Source organism: Pistacia vera, unplaced genomic scaffold (assembly GCF_008641045.1).
Source record: "Pistacia vera cultivar Batoury unplaced genomic scaffold, PisVer_v2 Contig363, whole genome shotgun sequence".
Classification (NCBI taxonomy): Eukaryota; Viridiplantae; Streptophyta; class Magnoliopsida; order Sapindales; family Anacardiaceae; genus Pistacia; species Pistacia vera.
Genome location: NW_022196183.1, coordinates 284,162 through 311,793, shown reverse-complemented (window position 1 = coordinate 311,793; position 27,632 = coordinate 284,162). Strand labels below are relative to the sequence as shown.

The 27,632-nt window shown below is 33.4% G+C and overlaps 2 protein-coding genes across 2 annotated transcripts; one reads left to right on the top strand and one right to left on the bottom strand.

Moving 5' to 3' along the window:
• The first annotated feature begins 7,609 nt into the window (after window positions 1–7,609).
• On the top strand, window positions 7,610–13,699 carry LOC116140082 (probable serine/threonine-protein kinase PBL17). The gene is made up of 6 exons (XM_031425718.1): window positions 7,610–8,012; window positions 8,412–8,734; window positions 9,928–10,063; window positions 11,291–11,427; window positions 12,090–12,213; window positions 12,944–13,699. Exons 1-6 carry the CDS (start codon window positions 7,883–7,885, stop codon window positions 13,507–13,509), a joined length of 1,416 nt encoding a protein of 471 aa, XP_031281578.1. The 5' UTR covers window positions 7,610–7,882; the 3' UTR covers window positions 13,510–13,699.
• Window positions 13,700–14,581: 882 nt separating this feature from the next.
• On the bottom strand, window positions 14,582–22,112 carry LOC116140099 (TORTIFOLIA1-like protein 2). Its single transcript, XM_031425736.1, has 8 exons — window positions 22,001–22,112; window positions 20,808–21,544; window positions 19,580–19,774; window positions 19,383–19,485; window positions 17,014–17,678; window positions 16,063–16,764; window positions 15,084–15,249; window positions 14,582–14,612 (listed from the first exon to the last, which is right to left on the bottom strand). The coding sequence occupies exons 2-8, from the start codon at window positions 21,438–21,440 to the stop codon at window positions 14,599–14,601; spliced, it is 2,478 nt and encodes an 825-aa protein (XP_031281596.1). The 5' UTR covers window positions 21,441–21,544; window positions 22,001–22,112; the 3' UTR covers window positions 14,582–14,598.
• Between the last annotated feature and the right edge of the window lie 5,520 nt (window positions 22,113–27,632).

Sequence of the window (27,632 nt, the reverse complement as noted above, 5' to 3'; positions counted from 1 at the left end):
TCCCTATTAAGTAGGAAGGGTAGCCCACCCTAGACCTGAGGAAGGATCGGTCTGGACTCGATTGCGACCAATTGCCCATGAGAAATTTCAGGTCCTAACCCCATTTGACCAGTCCGGTCCTATGGACTGGAAAATTATTTTTCACCCCCAATTTTTTTTATATTTAGGGGCTAAAAAAATTATCTTGAGAGGTTTATGTAATTGTTAGGGGCATGGAAAATTTATTTCCACCTTGAGAGATTAGTAAATTTTTAATTAATTTTAAAAAATATTAAAATAATTAATGGTTAATTATAATTAATAATTATTTATAAATATGGGGATTTAAATTTAAACTTTAAAGAGATAATTTAATTAATTAATTTTAACATAAATATAAATTCACACATTCACACTTAACAAATAAACAATTAAATAATTTTTTTTTATTAAATTATTTATCGTCAACAATATTTACACCGTTCAAATTTGTGTTCCTGAAGAGTTCGAGTAGTTTGGGATCTTTAGGGTGTGTTGTAGTCTTCTTTCTACATGAGTCCAATCTCATAAACACGTTATCACTTCAATCATCTCATTGGTTGAGCATCTTTTGTCTTTGACAATCCAACCACTCGTTGAGAATGCTAAATCGGATGCAATTGTAGAAACCGGCATAGATAAAATGTCATGTGCCATTTGGTCTACAATGGGGAATCGACTTTGATGTTGTTTCTACCATTGAAGCACATCCATCTCACGTTTCTCCTTTTTTGCCATGTAGGAAATGTCCATTTGTAGGTAGCGATTTAGCTCATTTGGTCCATGTATGTACGCGTTGGAGCTGCTACTTTCGCCGCCATGTTCCATATACGTCCATATGCTCGATTCTTGATAGTTGTCTTCATTAGGGTCCTGTTGGTCGTCTTTACTGGACGTTCGAGTTTCACTGTACCTACTCTGATATAAAGAAAAAAGACTTTCCAATTTTTGCTTAAAGTTAATCAAATAATACATATAATCATGTCCTAAATGCTAGCATATCTTAGTAACTATACAATTAACTACGTGTAATTTAAATATAAGATTTACAACAAGGCTTAATCCATATAAGAATGGAATATCTAACCAATATTTCTCGAATTTTTTTTTTTTCCATCTTTGAAACAATTTCCATTAAAACGTCATTATATTTATATTTAGCAAAAGTTTTATAAATTTGAAATAAAATATCTAACGCTAAATTAGTAGTAGGATAATAAATACTACTTAATGTATTAGTGGATTCATAAAAAACTTTAAGAAATGAATAAAAAAGTTTGTAAACTTTCCAATCATCATAGTTGACAACTTCCTACGGATTCTTCTGATTAACAAAATCTGTAATTTGTCTTGCGGTTGGCAAAACTTTTTCCAACATCAAGTAGGTAGAGTTCCAACTGATAGGTTACCTTTAATGTTTCTAACTTAACTCTTTTTGATGATGTAGATTTGAGGACGAATCCATTTCAAGAGAGAGGGTATGATGAAGACATGACCGAGCAGCATGTTGTCGTAAAGCCGATACAAGATCCTCTTCACATTCTGGTGGGCTCGATTACGAGGAGTCGAGCTAAAAAGATGCAACGTGCCTTGTTAAGCGTAATTGAAGAACTTGAAGCCAAGGAAGCAATGCATGAAGCCGAGTATGCCTTACAGGGATCCAAAAAGATTGTTAGCAAGATTGAAGCCCAAGTTCAAGTTTGAGGAATTAAAGACCGATTCTTGCTAGCCCTAATTGGGTCCAAATTGGCGTCCAAGTCTTTGTTCAGGGGGCTTAATTATTGTTATTTTATATGGGTTATTTTAAGACTTATTTTGGTGTACTGGGTTGAAGCTCTTTATGTTAGTAATTGACCGGGTTCGCGCAGCGGAAAAACGTAATATTTAAAGCAAATCGATCAATTACACGAACCAAGATCCGAGTACAGATTTTAACGTTTTCACGCATAAACTGAAACGCAAAATAAAACTGTATAAAAACAAATTCATACAAGGATTTAGTTCATACCAACGTTTGGAGGCTCCTCCGAATATCTCTGACTTTGGACACGAACACTGTTCACCGGCTACTATTCACTGGATACTGTTCACATGATTCTTTGCTAATCAATCCAATGTAGGATCGCACTCGCGGAAGTCCACACGAAAATAATCCATAGAACCCTTGATTATTTTGCTAGAACAATCAAGGACTTCAAGAATCAAGAAAAAAGAACAAACAAAATTTTCTTCTTCACTCAAGAGTGTATGTGAGAGTGACAGAGAGAGAGACAGGGTGGCTAGGGTTTTTTGATTGAATGAATATATCACATTTGTTTTAATTTTAAGTTGCACTTATATAGTGCAACAATTATAACTCTATTCCACTTAGGAATAGTCATGGGCTCCAACCCTAATTCACCCTTACAACCAAACACCCCCTTTATGGTATTTTAATTAATTAATTATTATTATAATTAAAATCAATTAATATATAATATTAACATTTAATTAATAATAATAATTCATTTAAATATATACATGATATATTTAAATATAATCTCATTAATTTAATTTTAATATTAAAATTAAATACAGGCAACAACCTCAGCAAATTTAATTGCACTGTCAGATTACCAAAATACCCTTTCATCCTGGAAGACGAAAATACCCTTCTCACAAATTGATTCTTAAATTATCTTCTAAGTATGTGACCCGTAGGCTCTTCATCATATCGGCAGTATGTAGTATCGCAATTAACACAAATTAATCGACTCATTACACATAGACCGAGATTGGCCTCTAGCAAGGCATCATGACCATCCGATATATCCGAATTCAACGAAACCGTAGCCTGTCAACGGTATGGTTATCGTGCAATATAATCCTTTCATTATCTATTATCTCATCGAGACTGAGGTACAGAAATAGTGTCAACCTCAGATATCCTCGACATGTTTGTATTCAATTAATGGACCAATGACCGGAATAATAAATTGGATTGAGTATCAACTCAATCCCACTGTGGCCACGGATTTAGTGTCATTGTCATTTACTAAATTACCTAGTGAGATAACTTCTCCCGTACCCAAGAGTGATGAATCCTTTGTCAATCCACTATAGTCTTGATACACTTCTCAATGTAGTCAATCACTACCGTATTGATAGCTCTGAATAGAACTACGTTGGACTAGTGTCAAACTACACCAATTGGTGCACAAGGCGCTCCGGTGATCTTAAGTCTAAGGATCATATGCACCACCATCCGTTAGAGGATTTATTCCATAGACACTAGGGTTACCACCCATATGAAATCCTCTTGTGGGTCTGTCCAGTGAACTTGTCTCTAGCAAGTACCCATGCATTGCAGCAGGTTGTCGACAAACAACCTTGACAAGTGAGATCAGTCATTGCCTTTCAACAGGGTCGTTCAACACTATGATAACCTTATCATATTATCTGTGCCCTTGGTCAGAATAATACTAGGGCTACAGACGTTTCTAGAATGGCCACCATATGGATCATAGGGTTCTCATTATCAAGATTTGAAACACTTGATACCCTCGTCAGGGTTCTACCATCCTAAAGACATATATCATTACATATAACTATGATTTACACGATATAGAAGAATATGTCTTTTATTGATAAATAAACATTTATTATAGAGTCAACTAAGGCCCAAGTCTTTTATTATTTTTATTAGTTGGGTTTGGGATAGTTATTAGGGTTAAGACCTACTAATGGGCTGTTAGCCTTATTTGTTAGTTATATATAATTGTAAGCTGTTTTGGCCGCACACTTTTTGGGAGGAATAATTAAATGTTTCGGTTTTTTTTCTTTTCAAGATTGCATCTTGATCTCTATAACTCATCAAGAATCACCAATTCTTGTGATGTTTTTCCACTAAACTTATCAATCTAAATCAAGATTGTGGCCATTTAGATTATCTATACCAAGGTTGTTATGATAGATTCGTTTCGGGTCGCAATTCTTCGAATTCTGATTGTTCCTAGATCTTTACGTTCTTGATTGGATGACCTTTTATGTTCACATGCATTAATGGATGACCTTTCGTAAAGTTTTATTGGTGCAGTAATGAGTTATTAATCTATTAAGTTTTTGCACCATACATTTACTGTATTAAACTTACAACCCTATATTGAGGCGTCGTAATCGTTCAGTGAGATATAGAGAGAAGAATAGAAAGAAATTCAATACTCCATATATGATTTTGTCTCTTTACTTATTCTTCCTACTTTATCTCTTTGTTCTATTACTTTAGTTTTGTAACAAAATTATCAAATACCTCCTATCTAAGGGCTTTTTTATAAGATACTATAAATGACCATAAATTGGGGGGTTAAAAAACATTAATCAACTCCCCATATCATAAACGCTTATAACTAGAAGTGGGCGAGTACTCGTGGAACTGGAACTGGCTGGTTCCAGTTCCTAAAACCCTAAAATCAGAACCTGAAACACAGGTTCCAGTTTCGGTTTCGGGTACCCAGGAAAATTATTATTACTCCCAACTATTCACAAAAATGACAAATACATCCCTAAAAAATTACAAGCATACCTCCAAAAGTTTATTAAAATTACAATTCAGTGTTAGTTCTTACCCAAGTACCAGGTCTCGGTTCCCGGTTTCAGTTTCGGTTCCTGCAGTGGTGGAACCGAAACTGGAATTGCACAATACCAATTCTAATTTTTTAGAACCGAAACCGACCTTGTGTTGGAACCCCATGTACCCATCAGTTCCCGTTCTACCCTATTTTTTTGCCCACCCATAGTTATAACCAACAGTTTTAAATAAATTACAAAATACTCTTATCTCTAACCTCCCAACACTTAAGTAGATACACACCATTTATTCCCTCCATTCATTTTCCACACATTACACCATAAACGCCATTATGTTACACCATAAAAAGCAAAGAGGTGAGATCATCAATTTGTAATAAGTATTAGTTTTTGGTGATTTTTTCTCTCCTTCCTAGTTGCAAAATGAATTTAGTTTATTATGTGGTGTCAAAATTGAAATTGTGTTTATTGGTAGTTTGGTACTTGTATTCTTGTTAGATATTTTGTAACTTCGTATGATATAGTCTTTTATGTTGTTAACTTTATATGATATAATCAATGGTTCTTCCACCTCTACGGATTCTAGTGTAGGGGTGATATATATTGGCTATTCCTAAGGAACTTGGGGCCCCTTTGGTACACAATTTTTCCCTACCTTATTCCTTATTCTATCCAAAATACACATTTATTTTTTTATTCTCAAAATATTATTCTATTTTATTTAATTGTTTTTAAACCCCCTAGGTTTATTAATTTAACTAAACACCCCCAATTTTTTTTTTTAGAAATTGACAAAAACATCATACCAACTCACATTTACCAGATTCCGGCCACCACCGCCTAGAGATGGGCGTTTGCCCCATCCCCAAGGGGATCCAGACCAACCAGCCCGAATGGGGCGGGGAATCCCCGAAAAATTTGGGGATAGGGCCGAGGATGGTCCTTAGAAAAATCTCCGCACCCGGGGACGGGCCGGGGGAGGGGATAATGCAATCCCTGGCCCACCCCGCCCCGTCCCCATGAAGCCCCGCTCGCCCCGCCCCGCTTTTTTGAGAATTTTATGTTTTTTTTTTTTTCTTCCCTTTGCGAGATTGTATATAAAATTAGAGTTTAAATCATGGTTTTAAGTAATGTATCTAAATTTATGATATTTACTTTTATAATACTTTCTAATGTTTATATTAAATTTATAGAAAAATAATTTAAATGAGGGAGTCTAATAATTAAATATATGTATTATTACTTTGTGAATTTCACAAAATAATAATACATGGCCCAAATTTTTTTTTTATTAGATTATTATAATTTACTAAACCAATATATTATGAGGTTTATGTTGCAATGGATGATTTGAGTATACTATGAGGTTTATGTTGCAGCCTGAAGGATGTTTATATTTTATTGCTTTGAAATCCGTGAGCATGTTTCAATTTTTGCTAAGAAATTGTTGTTATTCACCATATTCATATCAATTCTCAGCGAAATTTTCTTTTAGGTATTTATTTTATGAATTTTAGTAGATGAGACTATTTCAGTAGAACATTACAATGCTTCAACAACATAAAGCATCAGAATGTGGAATCTAAATTCCTTTATTTAATACTATATAGAAAATGTGTCACTAACTTAATAACAATTAAATTAGTTTATGGTGGTAGTTATGTATTGCTTTTTAAATCTTAATTTAAATTTTACAAGAAATTGTTGATTTTATATTTTCTTACCTTAAATTTAGCCTTTTTAATGAATTAACTACTAAAATTAAGCAGTCAAATATAGTACCTACTAACGTGCTAGTTTCTCACAATTAAAATAAATTAATATCATTGTCGTGAGAACATGTGGAAAGTTTTGATCTACACGGGACAAATATCCCCGTTTGGGGGATAAATCCCAGCGGGGGGAAATTCCCCGCGAAGCCCCGTTCATCAGGTTAGGTCGGGACGAGGACGGTCATGAGAAAAATCCCCGCCCATAGGGATGGGTCGGGGACAGTCATGGGAGTGGGTAATGCGGACGAGGACGGGGAATGGGTTCCCGGCCCTGACCTGGCCCGCACCCATCCTTACCACTGTCGGAAGCTGGTCGGAATATGTTATAATGGCGCACCACCGACAGGATCTGGCCGATAGTGCACCGATCTACGGCCAAAGATCTTGTCATTGACGGCCAGATCTTTGGCTGTAGCCAGTTGTCAACGACGACCATATCTTTGGCCTTCGTTGACAACTAAATGCGGCTAGATCTGGCTGTCAATGGCCAGATCTAACTGTAAATTTGGCATTTTTTGGTCAAATTTATCGTGGATCTAGTCAGAAAATGTCATATCGGTATACGATTGGTCAGATCCAATCGATTGTGCACTGATACGACGACTTCGGCCATCCTCTGGCGATGGTGGCCGCCTGTTGGTATTTAATTAGTAGGTTGAGATATTTTTATTAATTTTTAATATTTTATTATAGAAGGATTTAGTAAATAAACAAACATAATAAGATATTTTTATTAATTTTTAAATTTTCTATGGTAATAACTATCCAAATCTATTTTTTTAAATATAATAATAATAATAATGAACCGGATGGAGATTAGAAGCTAAAACTAGAGACAGTTTTTCTTAAGTGTTGTGTCAGATTGTGTCTCGAAAAATGTTTTGTGACACCTTGCATAGTAGCTATGACTTTTGAGAGCGTTAAAATATGTGTTTGGCTAATTTCACCCTTTTTAGCCCTCTTGTGTTACTCAGCCGGAAAATGTGTAATGTCTTAGTAAGGGTAGGTAGGCAGTTGTGAACTATATTAACTATTAGAATTTTTCATGATAATTGATATCATTGGCGCCATGCACACCGACATGCGGAAAATTTGACCCCAATAATAAAGGAGAAGAAAAGAAAATGGCAAGAATGTAATAAGTATAAATAACCAAGGGCAATAAAGTAAAAACGAGGTCAATTGCCATGTATGGAGAGTACTTGATCTGGCGTTTTTGGCGGCTATTCCTCTAAACCAATCGATTGCACTTATCCTTCTCTCTCTAAAACCTCTAAACTTCCCCTCTCTCTCTCTCTCTTTTTATTTTAAATAAATAATATATAAAAAAAATCATTAGTGTACATTTTGGTTGGAGTAGTGTCTTTGTTCTTTTGTTGCTCGGGAATTTTGATTTCTAGAATTCCCGGCGATCCGTTTGAGATTGGGGACGCATCCAGATCGGATCGAGGCCCAAACTTCGAATGGAAGAAGAGTGTTTTAAGATGAAAAATGGTGTTTTTGATGTTTAGTTTGATAATGTGGAGATGAAATGTAAATCTAAAAGAGGTTTTATAGTGAGATTCATGGGGATTTGTTTTAGTATTGAACATCAAAATCAACATCAGCAGCAACAAGGACAACCACAATCTTCTATTGTTAGGGCCATTAATCAAGGTTTTTTTCTTTTATAATATTTTCTCATATTTATTTGCTTTTATTGTTCTTTAAGAATTTTATTGTTAAAATGCTCATTAATTGGACGGCAAGAAAATTATAATGTAGAGTAATTATTGCAGCCAAATTGTTATTAGGAATTGTGATAAATTTGGTATGAATGAGTTTGGTGTAACCATTAAATTATCGTTATATGTTGTGTTACTGAATAAATTATAACTAAAATGCTCATTGAGTCATTATTGCAGCCAAATTGTTCAAAACTTATAAATGATTAGGAATAGTAATGAATTTGGTATGTATGTGTTAGTTGTATCAATTGAATTATCATTATATTTTGTGTGATTGAATTAACTATAAGTAAGATGCAATGTCGAGTTTTGATTTACTGTGGAGTAGGAAAAGGGTGTGTTTCTAAACGAACTGACGCGGAAAGGCAAGAATCAATGGGGATGAGAAGTTATAGCAGCAGTTCGATGACTCCTAAGAATGTTAATGAACTGCGCCAAAATCCGGGATATAGTAATGTTGATATATTTACATATGAGGAGATGAGATTGGCCACCAAGTTCTTCAGGCCGGATTTTATTCTTGGAGAGGGTGGTTTTGGAATTGTGCATAAAGGAGTTATAGACGAGAGTGTCAGGCCAGGTTACCCGACAACACAGGTTGCAATTAAAGAGCTTAATCGCGAAGGTTTCCAAGGCGACAGAGAATGGCTGGTATTTGTCTTATTATTTCTTTTAATTATGTTCTCTTTTTCCCTATTAAACAGGCTTGTTATTTGTAGACATGGAAAAGTCTTTTCTTTCTGCCCCTTGGCTAATAGAAGCTATGCTCTTAACAAAATAATTAGTAGAAAAAGGAGGCTAATGATGAATATGAAATGTCCCTACTGTGTGATATGCCAGAAAAAGAGTATGTGTAATGTCTTAGAGCTCAATCCTTAGAGTACTTAGTTTGTTTCCAAATTCTGTTTAGGCTAAAACTTTTACCTAACCAGAAAAAAATTTTAATTTTTTTTCTCTAATGTTAGTTTTAAACCATAGAAGTAGAAGAGAGCATTGCTTCGTTAATCAAGAGTTTAGAATTCCAAATACTGTGTCTGAGATATCATATCCAATAGGTTTCTTGTGGTTTGGTAGTTGACTCCTATTGCAAACCGAGCATCTACAAGGAATTTCTGCGTGATTGAAGTAAAAACATTTCCCATCTCACTGGCCATAAGTTGATCATTTTTATTACATTTTAGGAGATTCTTCTGTCAAAGGATATTGTTAATATCTATATTGTGTTTTGACTACCCCCATCTGCAGTAATTTAAAATGAGACTGAATAGCATTTAATTATTTTTGGACAGTTAATTAGGTTTAAATTGTTTCTTTAATCTAAACAATCAAAACTATGCGTTTGCACAGATATGCGTGCACTAACATTATTTATATACATATTAATTTGTATCAATACGCACACTGCATTTTTGCATATGTGTGAAATAGTGACCAAAGACCAAATTACAAGATATAGTGGATAAGTGAGGGCTGAACAATAATCTCACAAAGTGAGAGTCTATGTTTGAAATGAAAAAAAAGACTATTTTATTTTACGGTACTGAGATGAATGAAGAATGTTTGATTTAATGTAGCTAGTATGGATGGACTGATACGGATGTAACTGGTATGGTGGACTTTCTTTCTTTCTGTTTATTTGATCAAAACTAATCTCATGGGAACATCTAGTATCATCCAAGAAAGAGAAAATGAAAAATTATATCATGCCAATAGTTTTTGAAAGGTTTAATAGTAATGGTGTTATGTTTAATGCCATAGACTAGAAATAAAACTGATTATTTGCATTGATTTTTCATTTGGGAAAAAAATTAATTGCTTATCAGTATATCATTGTTTGTTTTCAGGCGGAAGTCAACTATTTAGGACAGCTTAGCCACCCAAATCTTGTGAAGCTCATTGGGTACTGCTGTGAGGATGAGCACAGGATATTAGTCTATGAATATATGGCGAGTGGTAGCCTGGAAAAACATCTTCTTCGCAGTAAGTGGCTGGTTTTTATTTTGGTTCTATGGAACTTTAAGGAATTAAGCTTTCTTTGAGGCTGAGGAATAATTGTTTTCTTGGCATTCATTCTATAAGCGTTAGAAGTTTTATGTATAGTTTGATACATTATCTGAAATGAGGCACTAGCCTGGTCTACTATGATTCTGTTTTATGAATTATAGCCATCATGTTCCATGTATTTTTTTTGAACTTATTTTGGCTCAACAAGTAATTTTTGTTATGGCTGATTGGGACTTCGGGGAAAGAAGAAATCTTGCATTAACATTTTTAACATTTTATCCTAAGATTTAAAGGATTTGAACGCTTTTAATTTTGTTAAACATAATTGCATTCTAACAAAGGAAGGAATAAGATTTCAGTATTGATTTATTATTAATATTATTATTTTTCTGATAAGAAACATAAAACCACATATCATAATCGAAATGAAAGACACAAGTAAAAGATCCAGAAGTTTACTACCAACAAAAAAAAAAAAAAAAAGAGAGAGAGAGAGAGAGAGAGAGAACAGAGCAATACAGGAAAAGAAACAAAGAACATAAGCTTAAACCAATAGTCTTCCAATCTCAGTGAATAAAGACAGAAGTTTTCTGAAATTAGGACTGATTTCAAAGACTGTTTCTGTGGGTTTCATTATTATTGGTTTCTGGTGGACAGTAGATGTTGAACTAAATTCCAAAATATTTTGAAGGAATTGTTTCTCTATGAAAAACTTGAAGAGGCACAGACACAATAGAAATATGATTTTGTTTCCTTTATTTGTTATTGGGCAGGAGAATGTTTATGGTATAGGGTAGAAATGTAAAAGCAAACGGACCATGTCATGCAAAAGTATTGGTAAGTGTGTGATAGACTGATAAGTTGAAATAATTAGAAATTTATGTTAAGCCTGTCTTACTTATTGAGTCTATGATCAAAGTGCGATAGTTTTAACTGTAAAATTACTCAGTGATGCCAGAGAACCTCCAAATTGTTAAGTTATGAATTCCCCTTTACATTGTCTGTACTAAATTGAAACTTTGAGTGGCTTTTGAGTGGATGGCTGCTTTATGCTTATGGTAATTAAAATATCAAAATACATCTATTTCCTGCATAGGTGTGGAGAAAACGAATTTATATTGAAAGAAGGTGTGCTTGTTTCTAATTTATAAGTAGAACAAATTCTATTGTTCCCTAGTGATTTGATTTTCCTTTGGCTTGCAGGGGTTGGTTGCACTTTGACTTGGTCAAAAAGAATGAAGATTGCTTTACATGCAGCAAAAGGACTTGCTTTTCTTCATGGTGCAGAGAGATCTATCATATATCGCGATTTCAAGACATCAAACATCTTGCTGGATTTGGTTAGTTTTCATTTCTTTGTTGTTTATTGTTGCTTTTTAACAATAAGTACAGTATATTATAAGGCCATTCATAAATTGGGAAAATGAAAGTAGCATTCTGCGGTGGTTCATCTCTTTTCTATTGGATCATAAACAAAAAATCATTACTGTCATCAGCTGTAATAAGAGTTCTGAGATGCAAAGGTAAAGTGAAATGATGTCAGATGAAAGAACCAAGTATTGAAAAAACAAATGCTGGTTTCAGTTGGCCAGAAAATGATATTTTTTAAAACCATCAGAAAAGGAAATTTATGAGTCCTTTTCTTGACTTGTTCTCCCAGCATCATATTGTTCTGCTTATGTGTGAGTACTGTCCTGCGTTTGTCTCCTGTGTGAGTGAAGTATAGCTTATGGGGCTCCTAGTGGCAAAGCCAACCATGGGCTGGCTGAGAACGTATTTCTTCTAGTGATAAATTCTTAACTCAGAATTTTGTTATCTTTAATCCACTTGAAGACAGTATAAAAGCTTTACATTTGATGAATTTGATAGAACAGTCTTTTGGCAAAAACAATCAGGGCCCTTTAGTTATGTCTCTTGACCTTTCTCTTTGTCATGTGTGATTCTCTTTAATTGAGGAAGGCCTGCCAGTTTATGCTGCTGAAAAATTGAATGTGATCTGCAGGATTTCAATGCAAAGCTTTCCGACTTTGGCCTTGCAAAGGATGGGCCTATGGGAGACCAGACCCATGTGTCAACACGAGTGATGGGCACATATGGTTATGCTGCTCCTGAGTACGTGATGACTGGTGAGTTATTTATTATCAAATCACATTGTCTTTTTTTCTGTCTTTTTTTTTTTTTTTTTTAAATTTATTTATTTATTTCTCAAATATAGATTATTGCCCAGCAGAAAACTAAAATAGGGAACTTATGAACAATTACTAATGTCAATCCTTTCTATAATGATTATAGTTTTAAGTCCAAGAACATAAGATTTAATTTTAGAATTTCTAAAAAATTATTCTCATATAATAAACAGGTTGGTTATTAAGTGTGTGGACAAAACTACCGACGAATTAACTGTTTCATTCTACATTTTGTAGTTTGAGAGGGTTCAACCCTAAGACAAACTACATATTAGACGAGTTACGCAAGTTGACACAATCATGACATTACCCGTTTAAGGTCAACCCTAATTGGCTAACTTATGGTGTTAAAAGCTTATGTCAAAAGTTGCAAACACAGGAAGGGACAAACTAGCTGATTTTGGGAATGAAGTAGCTCAGCACCCTGGTTAGGAGAAAACAATGTCTAGTTACCTGCCTTCAGAAAATAGGAGAAAAAGAATCTTGTCTCCGTCTTTGTGGAGAAAAAAGAACATTTAAAGCCTCAGATCTGTAGGTTTTTATGTTGAATATTTCCAAATTGAAACAAACCCTTACGTATTTAGAACTATTTCTTAGTTTGACAGATCACTGATATTGTTAGAAATAATAGCAAGTCATGAACTAAATTGATGTTTGTTCAACTTATTAGGACACTTAACGGCTCGAAGTGATGTTTATGGTTTTGGGGTTGTGCTACTTGAGATGCTCCTTGGAAGGAGAGCAGTGGACAAGAGCAGACCTAGTCGAGAACACAATCTTGTTGAGTGGGCTCGCCCACTTTTGAACCATAATAAGAAGCTTTTAAGGATTTTAGACCCTAGAATGGAAGGACAGTACTCAGTTAGAACTGCAATGAAAGTGGCCAATTTGGCATACCAATGCCTCAGTCAAAACCCAAAAGGGAGGCCAGTTATGAGCCAGGTAGTCGAATTACTCGAGAGTGTTCAAGCACAGGAGGGAAATGATGAAGAAGCAATGCTTCAAAAGGGTGGCAGTGTAACCCTGTATGAAGTTCCAAAACGTTCTACTCAAAGTTCTAATGTGAAGCTCAGTGAGACTGGAATTGATAGTAATAGAGAGACACGGAGAAGGGACAAACCTGCTAATGGAAGGAGTAAGAGTGAGCCTCCAAATGATGATGATCTTTATGTCCCTTACGACTCTGCTGCCACGGTCAAAACAACCGATGAGAAATCAGCTTTGGCAAGAAGTTGATTTTGTACCATAGTACGGATTGAAGTTGAAGTTGCAACTGTAAAAGATGTTTCAACAGGTCTGTGCTTTGGTGTTTTGAAAAATCTACTTACTGTTTGTCTGTACCAAGTATAGTTTGTAAAAGAGGTATTAAGAGGTTAAGCTTTTGAGTTTTGCGTTAGTGGGATTTCTGATGTTTATTGAAATTGTCCAGCTGTATTATCAGTTAGTACGTCCCACCCTTTTGTATTATTTTTGAGGTAAGCATTCTGCTATATTGTAGCTTTTGTTGTACTGGTAATATTTTTACCACAACCAAAATAGAAATGAACTTGAAGCTGGAGCTGGGTACTGGACTACTGGTACTAGGTTTAAAGATTGTTGGTCCCTATTTTAAAATCTTCATAGCAAATAACTTTTTACAATATATACATAACATATATGATTCTGCAGTGTCATGAAGGATAAAAATTTTTTTTTTAATTTGTTTGTTTTATTTTATGAAGTTTATTATTTTTACGATTTGAAAGAGCTTTTATGAAGTTTCGTCTCATGACTCATGAATAAAGCTTTCAAGGTGTGTCAACATTGTATTGAACTAAATTTTTCGTATTGGATTAGAGTGAATTAAATTTATAATTGTTTAAATCTTAACTGGTTGGCAATTTGCAGGCCGACAACACACCATAAGACTCAATAGTAAGTTCTTTAAAATACTAGTTTCCTTTCATTCGCGCAAACTAAAGACTTTTAGTTTAAGATTTGAAGACAGATAAGTGGTAGATAATGTATTTATGAAACCTCAGGTAATCAGTGTATTATTATTTTATTTTTCCTTTTTCTAACTGATTTACCCTCATAAACATTCAAGAGCTACTTAGCGTTGCACAGAAACATGATCAGCAAAACAACCAGCAAGGCAAACATGGAAACAAATCCAAGTTTAACATCATCAATCTCCTTCTAAATAAACTTCACAACAACAAAAACTTGCCTTGCTACTCAAGGACCCAACATTTCTGTAACACAAAATAAAGGGGATGAAGTAAGCAGGTCGAAGTTCCTATGACAATGTAGTTAAGTGGAACCACGCTTCCATTCGGCTAAACATCAGCAGCATTTCCCTGCAAAATAAAATGCCTGCATTACTGCTATATTGTTTCAATACCACAGAATAGAACACCAAATGAAAACCCGGACAAATTCCAGTTTTAGAGGGAAATGATGCCTTCCAAACTAGAGGCAGGATTGGTTGTAAATGAGAACCCAGAAAAATCCAACTACAAAACCACTCCAAACAATTTTAAATATATCAAATTCAATATAGTTGATTAAATTATTTAACTTAAAGAACCAAAGAAAGAAACCAGTCCAAACTCTTTGTTAAAATATATGTATATATATATAACTAACAGTCTCAAGTTAGATTCAGCAATTTTTCACATTGAAACCATCAATTTGTTTTTTTTTTTTTTTTTTTTATGCTCAGGCACATCTTCCTTCAAAAATGGAAACTTTATCATTGGAAGTTACTGCCCTCTTCACCCAATGTGTTTTGATTTGCTGAAAATTCACCCAAAAAGAAGTTTCCTTACCCCATACTTGGCACAATTTCATTGCCAATTGAGTGATAGATCTTCTCTCTGCAGAGTTAGAAAATTCCATTTTTAGAGTCTCCTGAATTGCAGTTAAAAATTCTCGCCTTGCTTTTGTAGAGAGAACAAGGTGATTTGGTCCATGAATTGTGCTTAAGTCCACCACCTAAAAACAGAGGAGAGGCAAAAATAGCAAATCAGAGAGATTTAGAGTGATCAATGGGAACACAATGTAACTTCTTGGTATGGTATTGTCACATATAACACTACTAATTATTATATCACATTGTTTTTCTCAAATCATTTCAGCTATAAGCACGTGGGTGCATATATTCGGATGCAAATACATATATGTATAACATGCCAGGAAAATTCAATATTAAGGGTAACAAAACATCTTTTCTAGTGATACAATATTAAATATACAATACTATTATAAAAAACATCAAAATAGTGAACCAACCAGAGCCATAAGGTTGTATTATGTCTATTAACATATTAATAAAGGATGACGAAGGTGATGGTGTGTGTACCCCAACCTTTTTAATTTCTTCTATTCGTCATTTCTTATTCTAAGACTAGTATGTTGACTGTTGTTAAGTGGCAAAAAGAATGAGGCACTTGAGACGAAGCTCAAGATTTAGCAAGTGTGCAGGGTTTCAATTTTTCATGAACCTTTTCAGATTTTATACATTCCCGAAGTTACTATCACCCCTAGTCTGCCTCCCTTTGGCTGAGTTTTTCAATCTTGATTGTCACTTTTTATTAAATCTTTTGTGGGGATTTGTCATCCAAGGAAAGTAACTAATAAACTTCTTTATACGGCTGATTCACCTATTTTATTAAGGACTTTTACCAACATGTGTGATGTTTATTTCCTTTAGAGAACTAACATATTACCCACCTCCCACAAGTAACACAGAAAAGACACAACATTTTGTGATAATGAAAGTGTAATCAAAATGGTAAAAAAACTTGCCTGCTGCAACCATGGGATGATAGAGTTAATGAACCTTTGTTCCAGGAAGTAGGATGCCAAAGTACTAAGAAGATCATTGATGGTCTTGTGCGACAAACTTTCGAGAACAGGACCAGTTCTATCGAGAAGCTCAATTAAAATGAGTTCATCACCAGCACAGAGAGCTTCCATATATGCTGAGTCCAGATCCCCTTGACATAGATATCCTTTCACACACTGCCACAAGCTATTCTTGCTTTCTAAATTATTTATTCTGGCATTAGCACTTGAAACTGAAGCAAAGACAGAATTTGTTTTTCTAATTTGACCCACAGCCTGTGTTCCCAGCCTGGAGCTTCTGTGGATGTCCTTCCCTGTCAGGTTTCTACTATCATTTACTGTAGGGTTAGTCCATATCTCTGAACCTTCTTTGGCAGAATTAGTTGATCTGCTCCTACAAAGTCCTTTTTCCTCCCAAATCTCAGAATTCTTCACAGCAATCAATGAGTGTTTATTACGAATATCTAAAGATGGCCTAGGAGAGCATGTAGAGAGTCTGGGAGAAGGAACACTTTGGTTATGCTTGATAAATTTAGAGCTTGCTAAGTCTGAATGCCTCCTACCATGTACAAGATCCTGAGCTATTTTGTCTACCACATGCTCTAAACCTAACACCTTGGACTGCAGCATCGATAAACTATCCATTATGCCAGTTGAGAACACCTGTGAATTAGTTTTGAAAAATACTGAAACCAGATTAGATGACTGCTAGATCTGAAGACACAGTACAAAGCGATACTACAGAATTTAAACAATTATGAAGTCAGGGCTTTGTCTGGATTTGGGCAGTTAATTAGAAACTAAGAAGCCAGCACATGAAAGTCACTTTGGTGATACATTTCACAGGACTTTTCAACTGATGGTAAAGCTCTGGACCAGTCAAGATTTAAAAAAAAAGCATGAAATTAGTACCTGTAGTATATCCATTAAGTTTGATTGTTTGTTTTCAATCTCCAAAAGCTGTTTCCGAATGCATGCCATTTCATTTTCCATCTGCGAACAACACCCACCTACAGTTTGGGAACAAGATTCTGTGACTGTAGAGTCGAGACTTCTACAATCTCGCATCTTTGCAGAATGTATACGTTCCTCACTACCAATGTCTTCAGGTCTAAAACATTGGTTTCTTACCATGGGCTTCAGCAAACCACCCTCTTCAAGACATTCATGAGAGACTGTCACAAACTTGGTCTCAAAGTTCTCAGTAACAAGGTTTGAGACAGAAGAAGAACACTCTTGTTTATCATCCATTGGCATGTATTCATTTTCAATATCTTGCATACTTGTAACATCAGTGCTAATCCTTTCTACGGTCTTTGTAACGCAACTACCCTCAGATTCTTCATTGTGAATATCTGCTAAAGGGACATTATGGGTTTTTGGAACAGCAATTTCAATATGCCAATTATCTGCTTTAGAATGTTGAGAGTTTTCCATATAACTTTGGCATACTTTCCTTGCAGACAGAGGAATCCTTCTATTGGCCAAGTCTGTGACAACTTTCTTGCGTGACGAATCCTTCATTCCAAAGTCACTGGGACTTGTAAGACCACTGAAGTTACCTCCACCGAAATTTTCTGGCAAAAAATTGTATAATGAGTAGACAGAGACAATATATAAAGAGAGATGAAACATGCAATCAAGAGAAAAATGGCATATGATATTATAATTCATAGAACACCAAAAAGTGTCACATATAAGAGTACTACAGAATAAAGCCTTCTCTAGTTCATTTTAAAGATAAATGGGAAGTTTATAAAGCACATGTTGTAACGGGCAAAAGCTGACTGCTTCAATCTACCACATGCAGGCATCATTTATATCACAGTCAAAGCAGGGATTAGATACCAGTCAAGGACCCCGCAAATCCAATTAATGTAGCTCCAAGAAAAGCATAGAGAACCATGAATTTTAGAATAAAGGGGGATAGGATTGTATCATCAAAAAAGGCTCTGTACACATTAAATTTAATGCGAAACATGAAGCAGCCTAGGTAAGGGGATTTATGATCGGAAAAGACCCTGAATTCTGGAAAGAGTGAAATTGGTTCTGTTATTGGAAAAAAACTGTATTCCATTAGTTATAAGTCGAATTTAATATGTAATAACTACTCTTAGTGCAAGTCTTAGATTGCATGTCACAAGTTAGGCATATAGTCTAATAAATTGTACTTCTTTAAAACACTTCTAGCATCCATATTGTGATATTGTAGACTGGCCCCATAAATGGATATATAAAAGTTTCATAATGAATAGAACATTACTTGAACATATGATGTTTATCAAAAAACTTCACATTATTGAGGATAAGGACCGAAAATTCATAATTTGAGTTTAGGGGCACAGATCATGGAAGTTCATAGTTGATTAAAGGAATTTGATTGTCAAGGGATGCACTTGTAATTTTTCTATCAAATAAGCACTCTAAACCGTGTGAAACACTCAAGCAAAGGACTTCATGTCTAATAAACAGACCAAAGAGTAAATTCTTCAAGAGAGGAAAATATCCAAATCAATAGAAATCATCATAGGCACCATCATCATTTATCCTTGTGTTATACAAAAACATGAAGTTAACTGAACAAGTTGTTTTCAAGTAACCACAAAATAATGCATGAAACTGTTTTTAAAACATTTCATATGATTGGCCTATTTGGAAACTTAAGGAAATGTGATGATTATTTCTATTAAAATTGAAGGTGAAATGATTGCTCTGATGAAGCCTGCAATTGGATTGTTCATATTGTTGTTAAGAGTTTCATAACTTTATCTGGACACTTAAATTCACCTAGCATTAAACAAAAAGGTATATACTGCTGATCATCCATATGATTTTGTGTCCAAATTTACAAGAATAAGGCATATTTGTCATCCATGCAGATAGACTAATAATGCAGTACAAAAAAGGGTTATCCATGTACTTTTAGTTCACAATGATCAAGTGGGAATCAAAACTAGATGCATATGATGGACACACAAGAACGATCAAGCAGTTTAACTTGGTTTTCCTGTAATGCCCATACTCAACTTGTTTAAATCAAATTATCCTTGGTAATATGAAGTCCACCTAACAATAGAGATGCAAGCCAGAATGTCCAAAGCATGTTAGTGGATTGATGTCAAACTATTAGCAAAGAAGGAAACTATTTGGATGATGCATTAAACTCAATGGTAAGACTAATGTATTAACCATGAAAACCAAAATTAATATAAAACACAAAATAAAACTAATATGAACAGAACTTTTTGACACATTAGAGTAGCAGGCATCAGCCACCAAACCTTTTATAGAAGATCCAGCTTCAGAAGGTTCAGGAGTATCAGGCCCTGGAAGACCTCTCCAGTACTGTAGGGCATGCAGCACTGTCTCCCTAACTGGTTTCACCTATAAAAACACAGAGAAGCCACTATAAGATCCAGTTCAGTCATTCATAAGAAAGTGAACTTCTCCAAATATTGGTCTATAAGAAAAATCAAACCTTGTCAAAACGAGATGATTCAAGCGAAGAAATGCACGAAGCCTTGAAACTTCCCAAGAACGATCCACCACTTGAAGCAATTTCGGCTAATGCTACAGAAGCAGCTTTGCGTGTTGTCCAATCACTATTTTTGAGAGCATCTTGGATACTAGTCATTGCTGCTGATAGAACACTTTTAGTAGCAGCACCCCCTGCCTAAAGTTCAAATTTGTGCAATTGTTATATAACAATTATATGCAGCAAAAAACATAGTAAAGAATCATCACTTTCCTAATAGTAAAAAAAGCAATAAAAACTTAATTAAAAATAGAAGCAGTTGATGTGTAGCAATAAAATTGAATTTAAAGGACTGTCATATTTAAAAAAATGACCACACATTTTTCTCATGTTTCATATTATTCCGCATATCCAAAGCAGTGTTGGTGCAGATTCCAGTTCAACTTTTGTGTAACAATTGGTATACTATATTGCCATTCTCTTAAAATTAGATAGTCTATTAGTAAGGGAATAAATTAAGAATGAGAATATTCTAAATGAAGATTGAAATTTGCAATTAAGTGGGTGATGAAATTATCTAGCCCCACTGGACGATTAAACTTGGCATTAACAATTACTTGATCAGACTAGATATATAAATACATATATTTAAACAATCCAAAACAATGAAGTAAAAATAATATCCCTAGTAATCCCGGAACAAAGGGATATTGGCACTATTTAATCATAGAGCAAACTTATAAAAAATAGAAAATCTCAACCCAGTAGATATAAATGATAACTGATCTGGGTAGGTCAGAGAATCTTAAACCAAACAGCCATAGATTCAACCCAAGTAATCATTAAAAGATGTAATCTTTAGAAAGCCACATGGAATGATGCCAGGAATATGAGATGGAAATTATCATAGTCAAATGATGTTCAAGAAAGATATGAAAACACAAGGAAAGTCGTTTTTATTATGATCATTGTAACCACAAGATAACCCATATTCATGAAAACCATCCCTGGTTTTGTTTATCAAAAGTATTATTGATTGCATAGTAACATAAAATAAACAGAGAACAAACAAGTTAATATCAATCCTCACATTTTCAGCTGTAGATGCATGATAATTTCACAAAATACAGCAACACATGTTTCAGCAAGACCAAAAAAAAAAAAAAAAAAAAAGGCATCAATTAATGAAGTTCAAGGCAACCAGACTTGCATGCTACAGTTAAAAACTTACCAGAATAATACTTCTGTTCAACTCAATTACAGCTGGTTTTGCCATAAAGTGAGGATTCTTAAGCAACTTTATGGTTCGAGTCAGCATTCGCTGCAAAATTGAAACTGGAGCATCGTGGATATTGTCAATAACCCTTGCCAAGCACAATGCTGCACCAAACTGCATAGACTTATTTTGTTCACCCAAAGCTTCAAAAAGCGGCCTCACTAATGCAACAAAAACCCCATCACCGTCATCACCACGATTACTCAGTTTTGAAGCCAAAACACCCATTGTTTCCACACAAGCATCCCTCACTATGGAATCTGAGTCCTTGAGTCGCTTAACTATGCTAGCAACCATCTTGCTCAGATGTGGTCCCATTAGAGCCTGGTGAAACCTTGCTAATGCGCCTATCAATCTAATGCATTCCTTCCGAACTAAACTTTTTTGTTCAGAATCAGTGTCCAGTATACAAGAAACAAATGGGGCAATCTTATCAGGGGTTAAACATTCAGCCATTTTGTCAAGCTCATCAACCCCTATTTGATAAGTATCCCTATCAGCTAGCTTGTTGAGCGCAAGAATCACTTTATGCTTAAGCTCAAACGAGACTTGCTGGACATTTATCCTAGAAGATGCTCTCGTTTTCATCTTAATAAGCTCAACAACCTAAATGCCTTAAACCCTTAACTTTGCAATTCAACTTATTGTAATTGAATGCAAAGATAAATATGAGTTCTTCATAGTCTCATAACCTATAAAATAACACAAATCAGAGCTTATAGGTTAATATTTATCCCTACAAACACACAAACATAATGAAAAACAAAAAACGAAAAATACATAGTAAATTTGGAGCTTCTACCTAATTTTCTCCAGAATGAAACAGACAGTGAGAGTGAATATAATATAAAAGAAATAGAACAACTTACTCTCAGAAATAAACAAAATTAGTACTAATTTTAAGAGCGATTGAATATGCATTGTTAAAATTAAATAGAAACAAGATGAAAAATAAACAACGTAAATGTGGAGTTTCCACCTATTTTTCTCGAGAACCAAACACAGATGAAAAACATTGAACAACGTATACTGAGCAAGTGGACGAAGAAGACTTAGGAATAAACAAAAATAGTACTAATTTTTAAGAGCTATTGAATATGAATTGTTAAAACTAATGAAAAATAAACAAAGAAATTTGGAGTTTGTACCTAATTATCTCGAGAGCCAAACAGAGAAGAAAGAAATTGAACAACTTACAGTGAGCAAGTAGGAATAAACAAAAATGAGTACAAATGTAAAGAGCGATTTTGAAAATCAATAGTTGAAATTAAATTAAATTAATTGAATCAAAGAACGGAGTTCGAGAAAGGCTCACCAGCTTTTACAGTTTAGAATGGAAAGAGAGAGAGGGCTTAAATTTTCGCGCTTAGTGTTTGAGTTTCGAAATTCAGGAGCCTTTGGGTGTGGGTCCGTTTAAGAGATTTGTGCTGTTTGATTGGTGCCACGTGAATCTATCGAACGCATTTTTGTCTGCTTTCAGTTGCTTTAACTTCGAGAAAGAAATCTCATTTAAATTTTGAAATCTGTTTCGGTAGCTTTTTTAAAAGATTTCTCTAATTTAGTTAATTACTCTTATTCAAGAAAATTACGATAATTTCAAAAATTAAAACACATTTATCTAAAAACAATATTTAAAAATATGAAAGTAAGGTACGAAATATGTTTCCGCAACAAATAAAATTTATTTTATTCACCTCTAACAACTTATCTTAAATATGTCAATTTTTTATTTTCATTTGCAAGTTTATGATTAAAAATATAAATTTTTGTTTGGTGGTAAAATAGGAAAAAAAAAGTTTAATGAGCTCTTGAGTTCGAGTCCCCACAAGCTCTAATAAAGGTGGTCATTACAGGGTTTACCTAGTCGTAGAGCCGACTATGGGTTGTGTCGTGCCTAAAAATTCAAGGTCTGTCATGCCATTGGTCGTGTCGTGTTACAGCCCGTAGAAATTCATGTCGTGTCATGCCACGTCGGCCCACCAAATCTAAAGGCCCATGACACGACCCGTTATATAGCGTGTCATACCCTAGACTGAGCACGCAGGGCAGTCCGCATGCTTTGTGGACCGGCCTACCAATTTTTTTTTTTAAATTTTTAATATTTATAAATTATGGTAATTTTGATTTATCATTAATAATTATTATAAAAATATTTTATATGTTATATTAGAGACATTTTGTTTTTATATTAATTAAAAAAATATATAATCATTATGAAATATAATAAAATAATAAGACATTAAAATATTAATTGAATTTCAACACTTTTTATTCTAAGTAAATGATTGATTAAAAAAATATCATACATCTTCATTTTCATTAATTTATTTGAATATTTGAAATAGTTGCATTGTATTTGTAATGGAGATGTAATTATTAATGTTAATTCTTAATCCTAATTTATAAGTTTGTATTTGTAATTTATAATTATAAATAATAAAAAGTGTTAAAATTCAATTAATATTTCAATATCTTATTATTTTATTGTATTTCGTAGTAATTATATATATTTTTAATTAATACAAATACAAAATGAGAGAGAAAGAAGAATGAAAATTGAAATTGGAGTGTGAAAAAATAAAAATAATACTAGGGTATTTATAGGAAAAAAAAAAAAAAAAGTGTGAAATAGCCGTTATTGACAGCTATTTTCTTATTTTTTTAGCAGGTCGTGTTGTGCCGACTCGTGTGTTTTTTTTAAGGCCCACAACATAGCCTGCATGATTGTAAGTCTTGTCGAGCCACGTTTTTTTTTAAGGTCGTTCCCTAATTCTACTTGGTCGTCAACTTTAAGGCCTTTGAAGATTGGTTGAAATGTGCACATGCTGATCTAAACAACTCCAATTATCAAAAAAAAAATTTTGTTTTGTGAGAAAAAAAAAAAATTGTAGTATTTTTTTAAAATTTACTCTCACCTTGATTCTAAATTTTGTGTTTTATGAAAACAAAAAATGAAATTTATAAACAAACAGTTACCGCACATTTGATGAAGAACAAAAAAATGAAAACCATTAGTTGGTAAACGAATATGGCCATTGTATTCTGTGTTTTTGTTTTCCGAAAATGGCTAATTTCATTCGTCCCAGCGTGAAAATTATGAAAGTATCAAGTGACACAGTAATTACTAAAAGCACCATTTGTTGTTAAGACATGTTCACTTAAGTCAACTAAAGAATAATAAATGACCTCTTTGACTCTTTTGGAAATTAATTGATTGTTGTTTTCCTAAAATTTTATTAAAGGACACTTGAAAAATTATTTTGTTTTACTACTGCTATTTATTCTTTTGCAGTTTAATATCAATTTCGGTTAAAATGTATTAAGATTGAATCAACGTATTATGTAAATATGAATATGCCCTTTACCAGTTATGTTTAACAAAATTTTTGTTAATGCCTTAGGTATATTTGATAGTTTCCAATAAAATCGTGTACACTTGATTGTTTCATATCTCTCATGTGGCGGATAAAATTATTATGTTAACCATTTTGAAAACAAGAAGTTTGATTTTATGTTTTTAAATATTTATCATTATCATTTTTTATAAATGATATTTGAAAATGAAAAAGCTTTTGTTCATATTTTTTAGGTCCTATCACATTTTCTCAGCCACGGGTAGGGAAACATCGATACCCTTGGCTTTGAAACTTATCAACATCCCACCAAATGTTTTATTTTCGAATAAAGATTAACTCACAACCAAATTTCATAAATTTTTTCTCACAATTCTGACATGACAGTTTGCAACTGAACAAATGAGATTCATTACGAACTGTCACGTTAGGATTGTAAGAGAAAGTTTGTGAGTATAGTATTGCCCCTTATTTTCAAATATCAAAACTAACGGTGGATTGTAAGATTTTTTACACCACATATTAAGCTGAGTGAATTACATTTTAGTCCTTGTGGTTTTGGTTAATTGCGTCAAGGACATATTAATTGTTTACTTTTGAACATCAACATGCACCAAAAACAAGAGTAACATCTTATTCTGATTCCACCCAACACACAACATGGAAACAAAAACTTTCAATTGGTTTAGGGTATTAGGTTTTGCTTGATTTGAAAGGGAAATAATAGGTTTGGTGCACACTGTACGCTTGAATTGGAAGATTTAAGGAAGAAATCCCATCGAATTGTTGGGTTTGCAATGACACAAGATATGTAAATCGATTTGATGCCCAAATTTTTCAAGGTAACCCAGAAAGGCCCAAAGCAATTCCGAGACCATCTCACACTAAAACAAGACACATTAGGCCTCATAACAAGGAGATAGGCGGACTCAAGCTATTTCATGTGGTATTTTGGAGAGTCATGGTGTCGAGGTATTTCTTTGAATTAGGTGGATTCTAATTGGATACCTTAGTCTTAATAAGAAATGAAAATAATTTAAAAGCCCAACTCTAAACTATACTATTTTCGAAATGATTTTCCACAAATTAAAAAAAAAAAAAAATCTTCCAAAATGAAATTGTGTGTAATTACATAATAATTTCCCATGCATTTAGACATCAAATTACATATTTCCCGGGTTTTGTTCACTAAAAAACACTAAATTACGAAAGCACTCCTATTTTTGGAAAGTCATTTTACTGATTTTATATTTTCTAAAATTTTAGAAAAATAGGAAAAGCTGTAGTTTTAAATTTCATAATTGTTTGAGTTGTATTTTATATTATAAAAATATTTCTTCATTAATAACTTATTATTTCAACCTTCCAAGTCTTATTTTATTTTAATTCTTTCCAAAGGACATCTTTAATATTTCTTAAAATACTTTTTCTACTGTTCTAGAGTTATAAATTCTTTTTTAATTACTTTCTTTTCTTAAAATCACTAAAACATCCTTATAAAGCCTTTACTTGTTGCAAAAATTGTATTTTAAATTAATTTTTTCCATCTAAAATTTTGTATTAAAACCGAACAATAATGTCTATAGCATTTATATTGATTTATTAATTTATTTCAATGTAAATCTCGTTTTTTATTTAATCTTATTTTATAAAACATGTTTTGTCTCATAAAAAATAAAAAAAAAAACCCTTTGTTTATCTTATTATCCATTTTTTGTTATTTTATATTTTATTAAGATGAGATAATTATTTAATATTTTTTCTAGTAATTATCTCCTAATAATTGTTTTGGAACCATTTTTCCTAATGAACCTAGATTTTTCCAAAGTTACATTCAATCTCTTATTCTTCTTTATCAAAATGGCTTTATTTATTTATTAGTATTAGTATTAGGATCGCAGTTGCACTAATCCAAAAGCATGCATATTATCGTAGTTTATTAATTTCTTCATGAGTTTTACCCTCACTAACTCAGTAGTACAAAAAAGAACTCGTTTTGTAAGAAGAGGGATGCAAGAAAGAAACACACAAAGAAACCTACGCCATAGCCATTTACACAATACCACTCGGTTTTGCGTTAAATTCTCTTCTCGTCTTCCATAGTCCCTAGAACCTTAATCTCCTTCTCTATTCTCCAACGACCACACACTAACCAAAAAAAAAACCCTCACCATAGCAACCACAAACAGCTCCTACAATTCCATATAACTTCAATCTCGTTTAGAGAGAGAAACAGTAGTTCTTCAAGTGCCATAGCCATATATTCTGACGAAATATAGAATGCATCCTCGATCTCTACTGGCTGTAATCAAGGAATGATTTTGGCATTCAATCAATCCATAATTTATGTGATTGATTGAATAATTACATTTATTTGTATTTACTATTTTCTTTTTCTACATTTACAAAATGTGTATAAATTAGCCATTGTACAGGCTTATACAATACGAAATATACAAAAATTCTTCTCTCTTTTTTCTTCTCTTTGACAATATCATAATCTTGAACTGTTGCTCTTTGCCTCTCCATCTCAATTCCTTGCATATTCACGTCCTACATCAGAAAAACACATATCACATTATATTTTTCTAGCATGAAACAGAATACTTTGAAAGCATTAAAAGGCATCTCTAATGTTTATTATTCGTTTCATGCACTAGTTTAAACATTGATCACATTTTGGGATTTTGTGTTCATGTTTAATTGTTGCTTTGAAAGATATTTTGTGTTTTAAAGATCCTTACATGTCTTGGGCATGTTTAAAACATCTTTTTAGAACTAATTTTTAAGCCAAAATTACACAACCCGCATTTTCCATTAAAACAGTTCGTATAGATCTTTGTGTCTAACCGCCTATGGCGTCTGGCCAACTTTTCAACATCTGACTGATTTTCAGAAAAGCTAAAGTATTTTTCCTTGACTTTTTTTTTTTTTTAAATAGAGGTGTGACCAGCTTACAGGCACCTGGACTAGTCTCATTGTTTCAATTCATGTCTTCTAGGTTTTGACTCCAAATCAATGTCTTTTAATTGTTTTGCAAATTTTCTTATGATTTATTGGATTTACTTGGCTCCCACACCAAAATCTATTTCCAAACTTGCTCTTGGTTTCTATCAATCGATATTAGCTATGTATGTCTACAAGGACTCTTCTTCAAGTTTCCTTCCAAGGAACGTTGTGAGGATTATTTTAGTATTAGGATAGAATTAAAATAATTAGATTAAATCCTTTTATAATTAAGCTATTATCTAATTAGAATATCTTTTGCATTAAGCAATTAGATTTGAATTAGGTAATTAGAGTCCTTCTAAAATTAGAATAAAGTGTAAGGTTATATAAAATAATTAGAGTTTGACAAGCAATAATCAATAAAGTTTTTTTCCCTTAAACTCTTAATTCTCATTCTTCTTGGAGGTTCTGTTTCCTC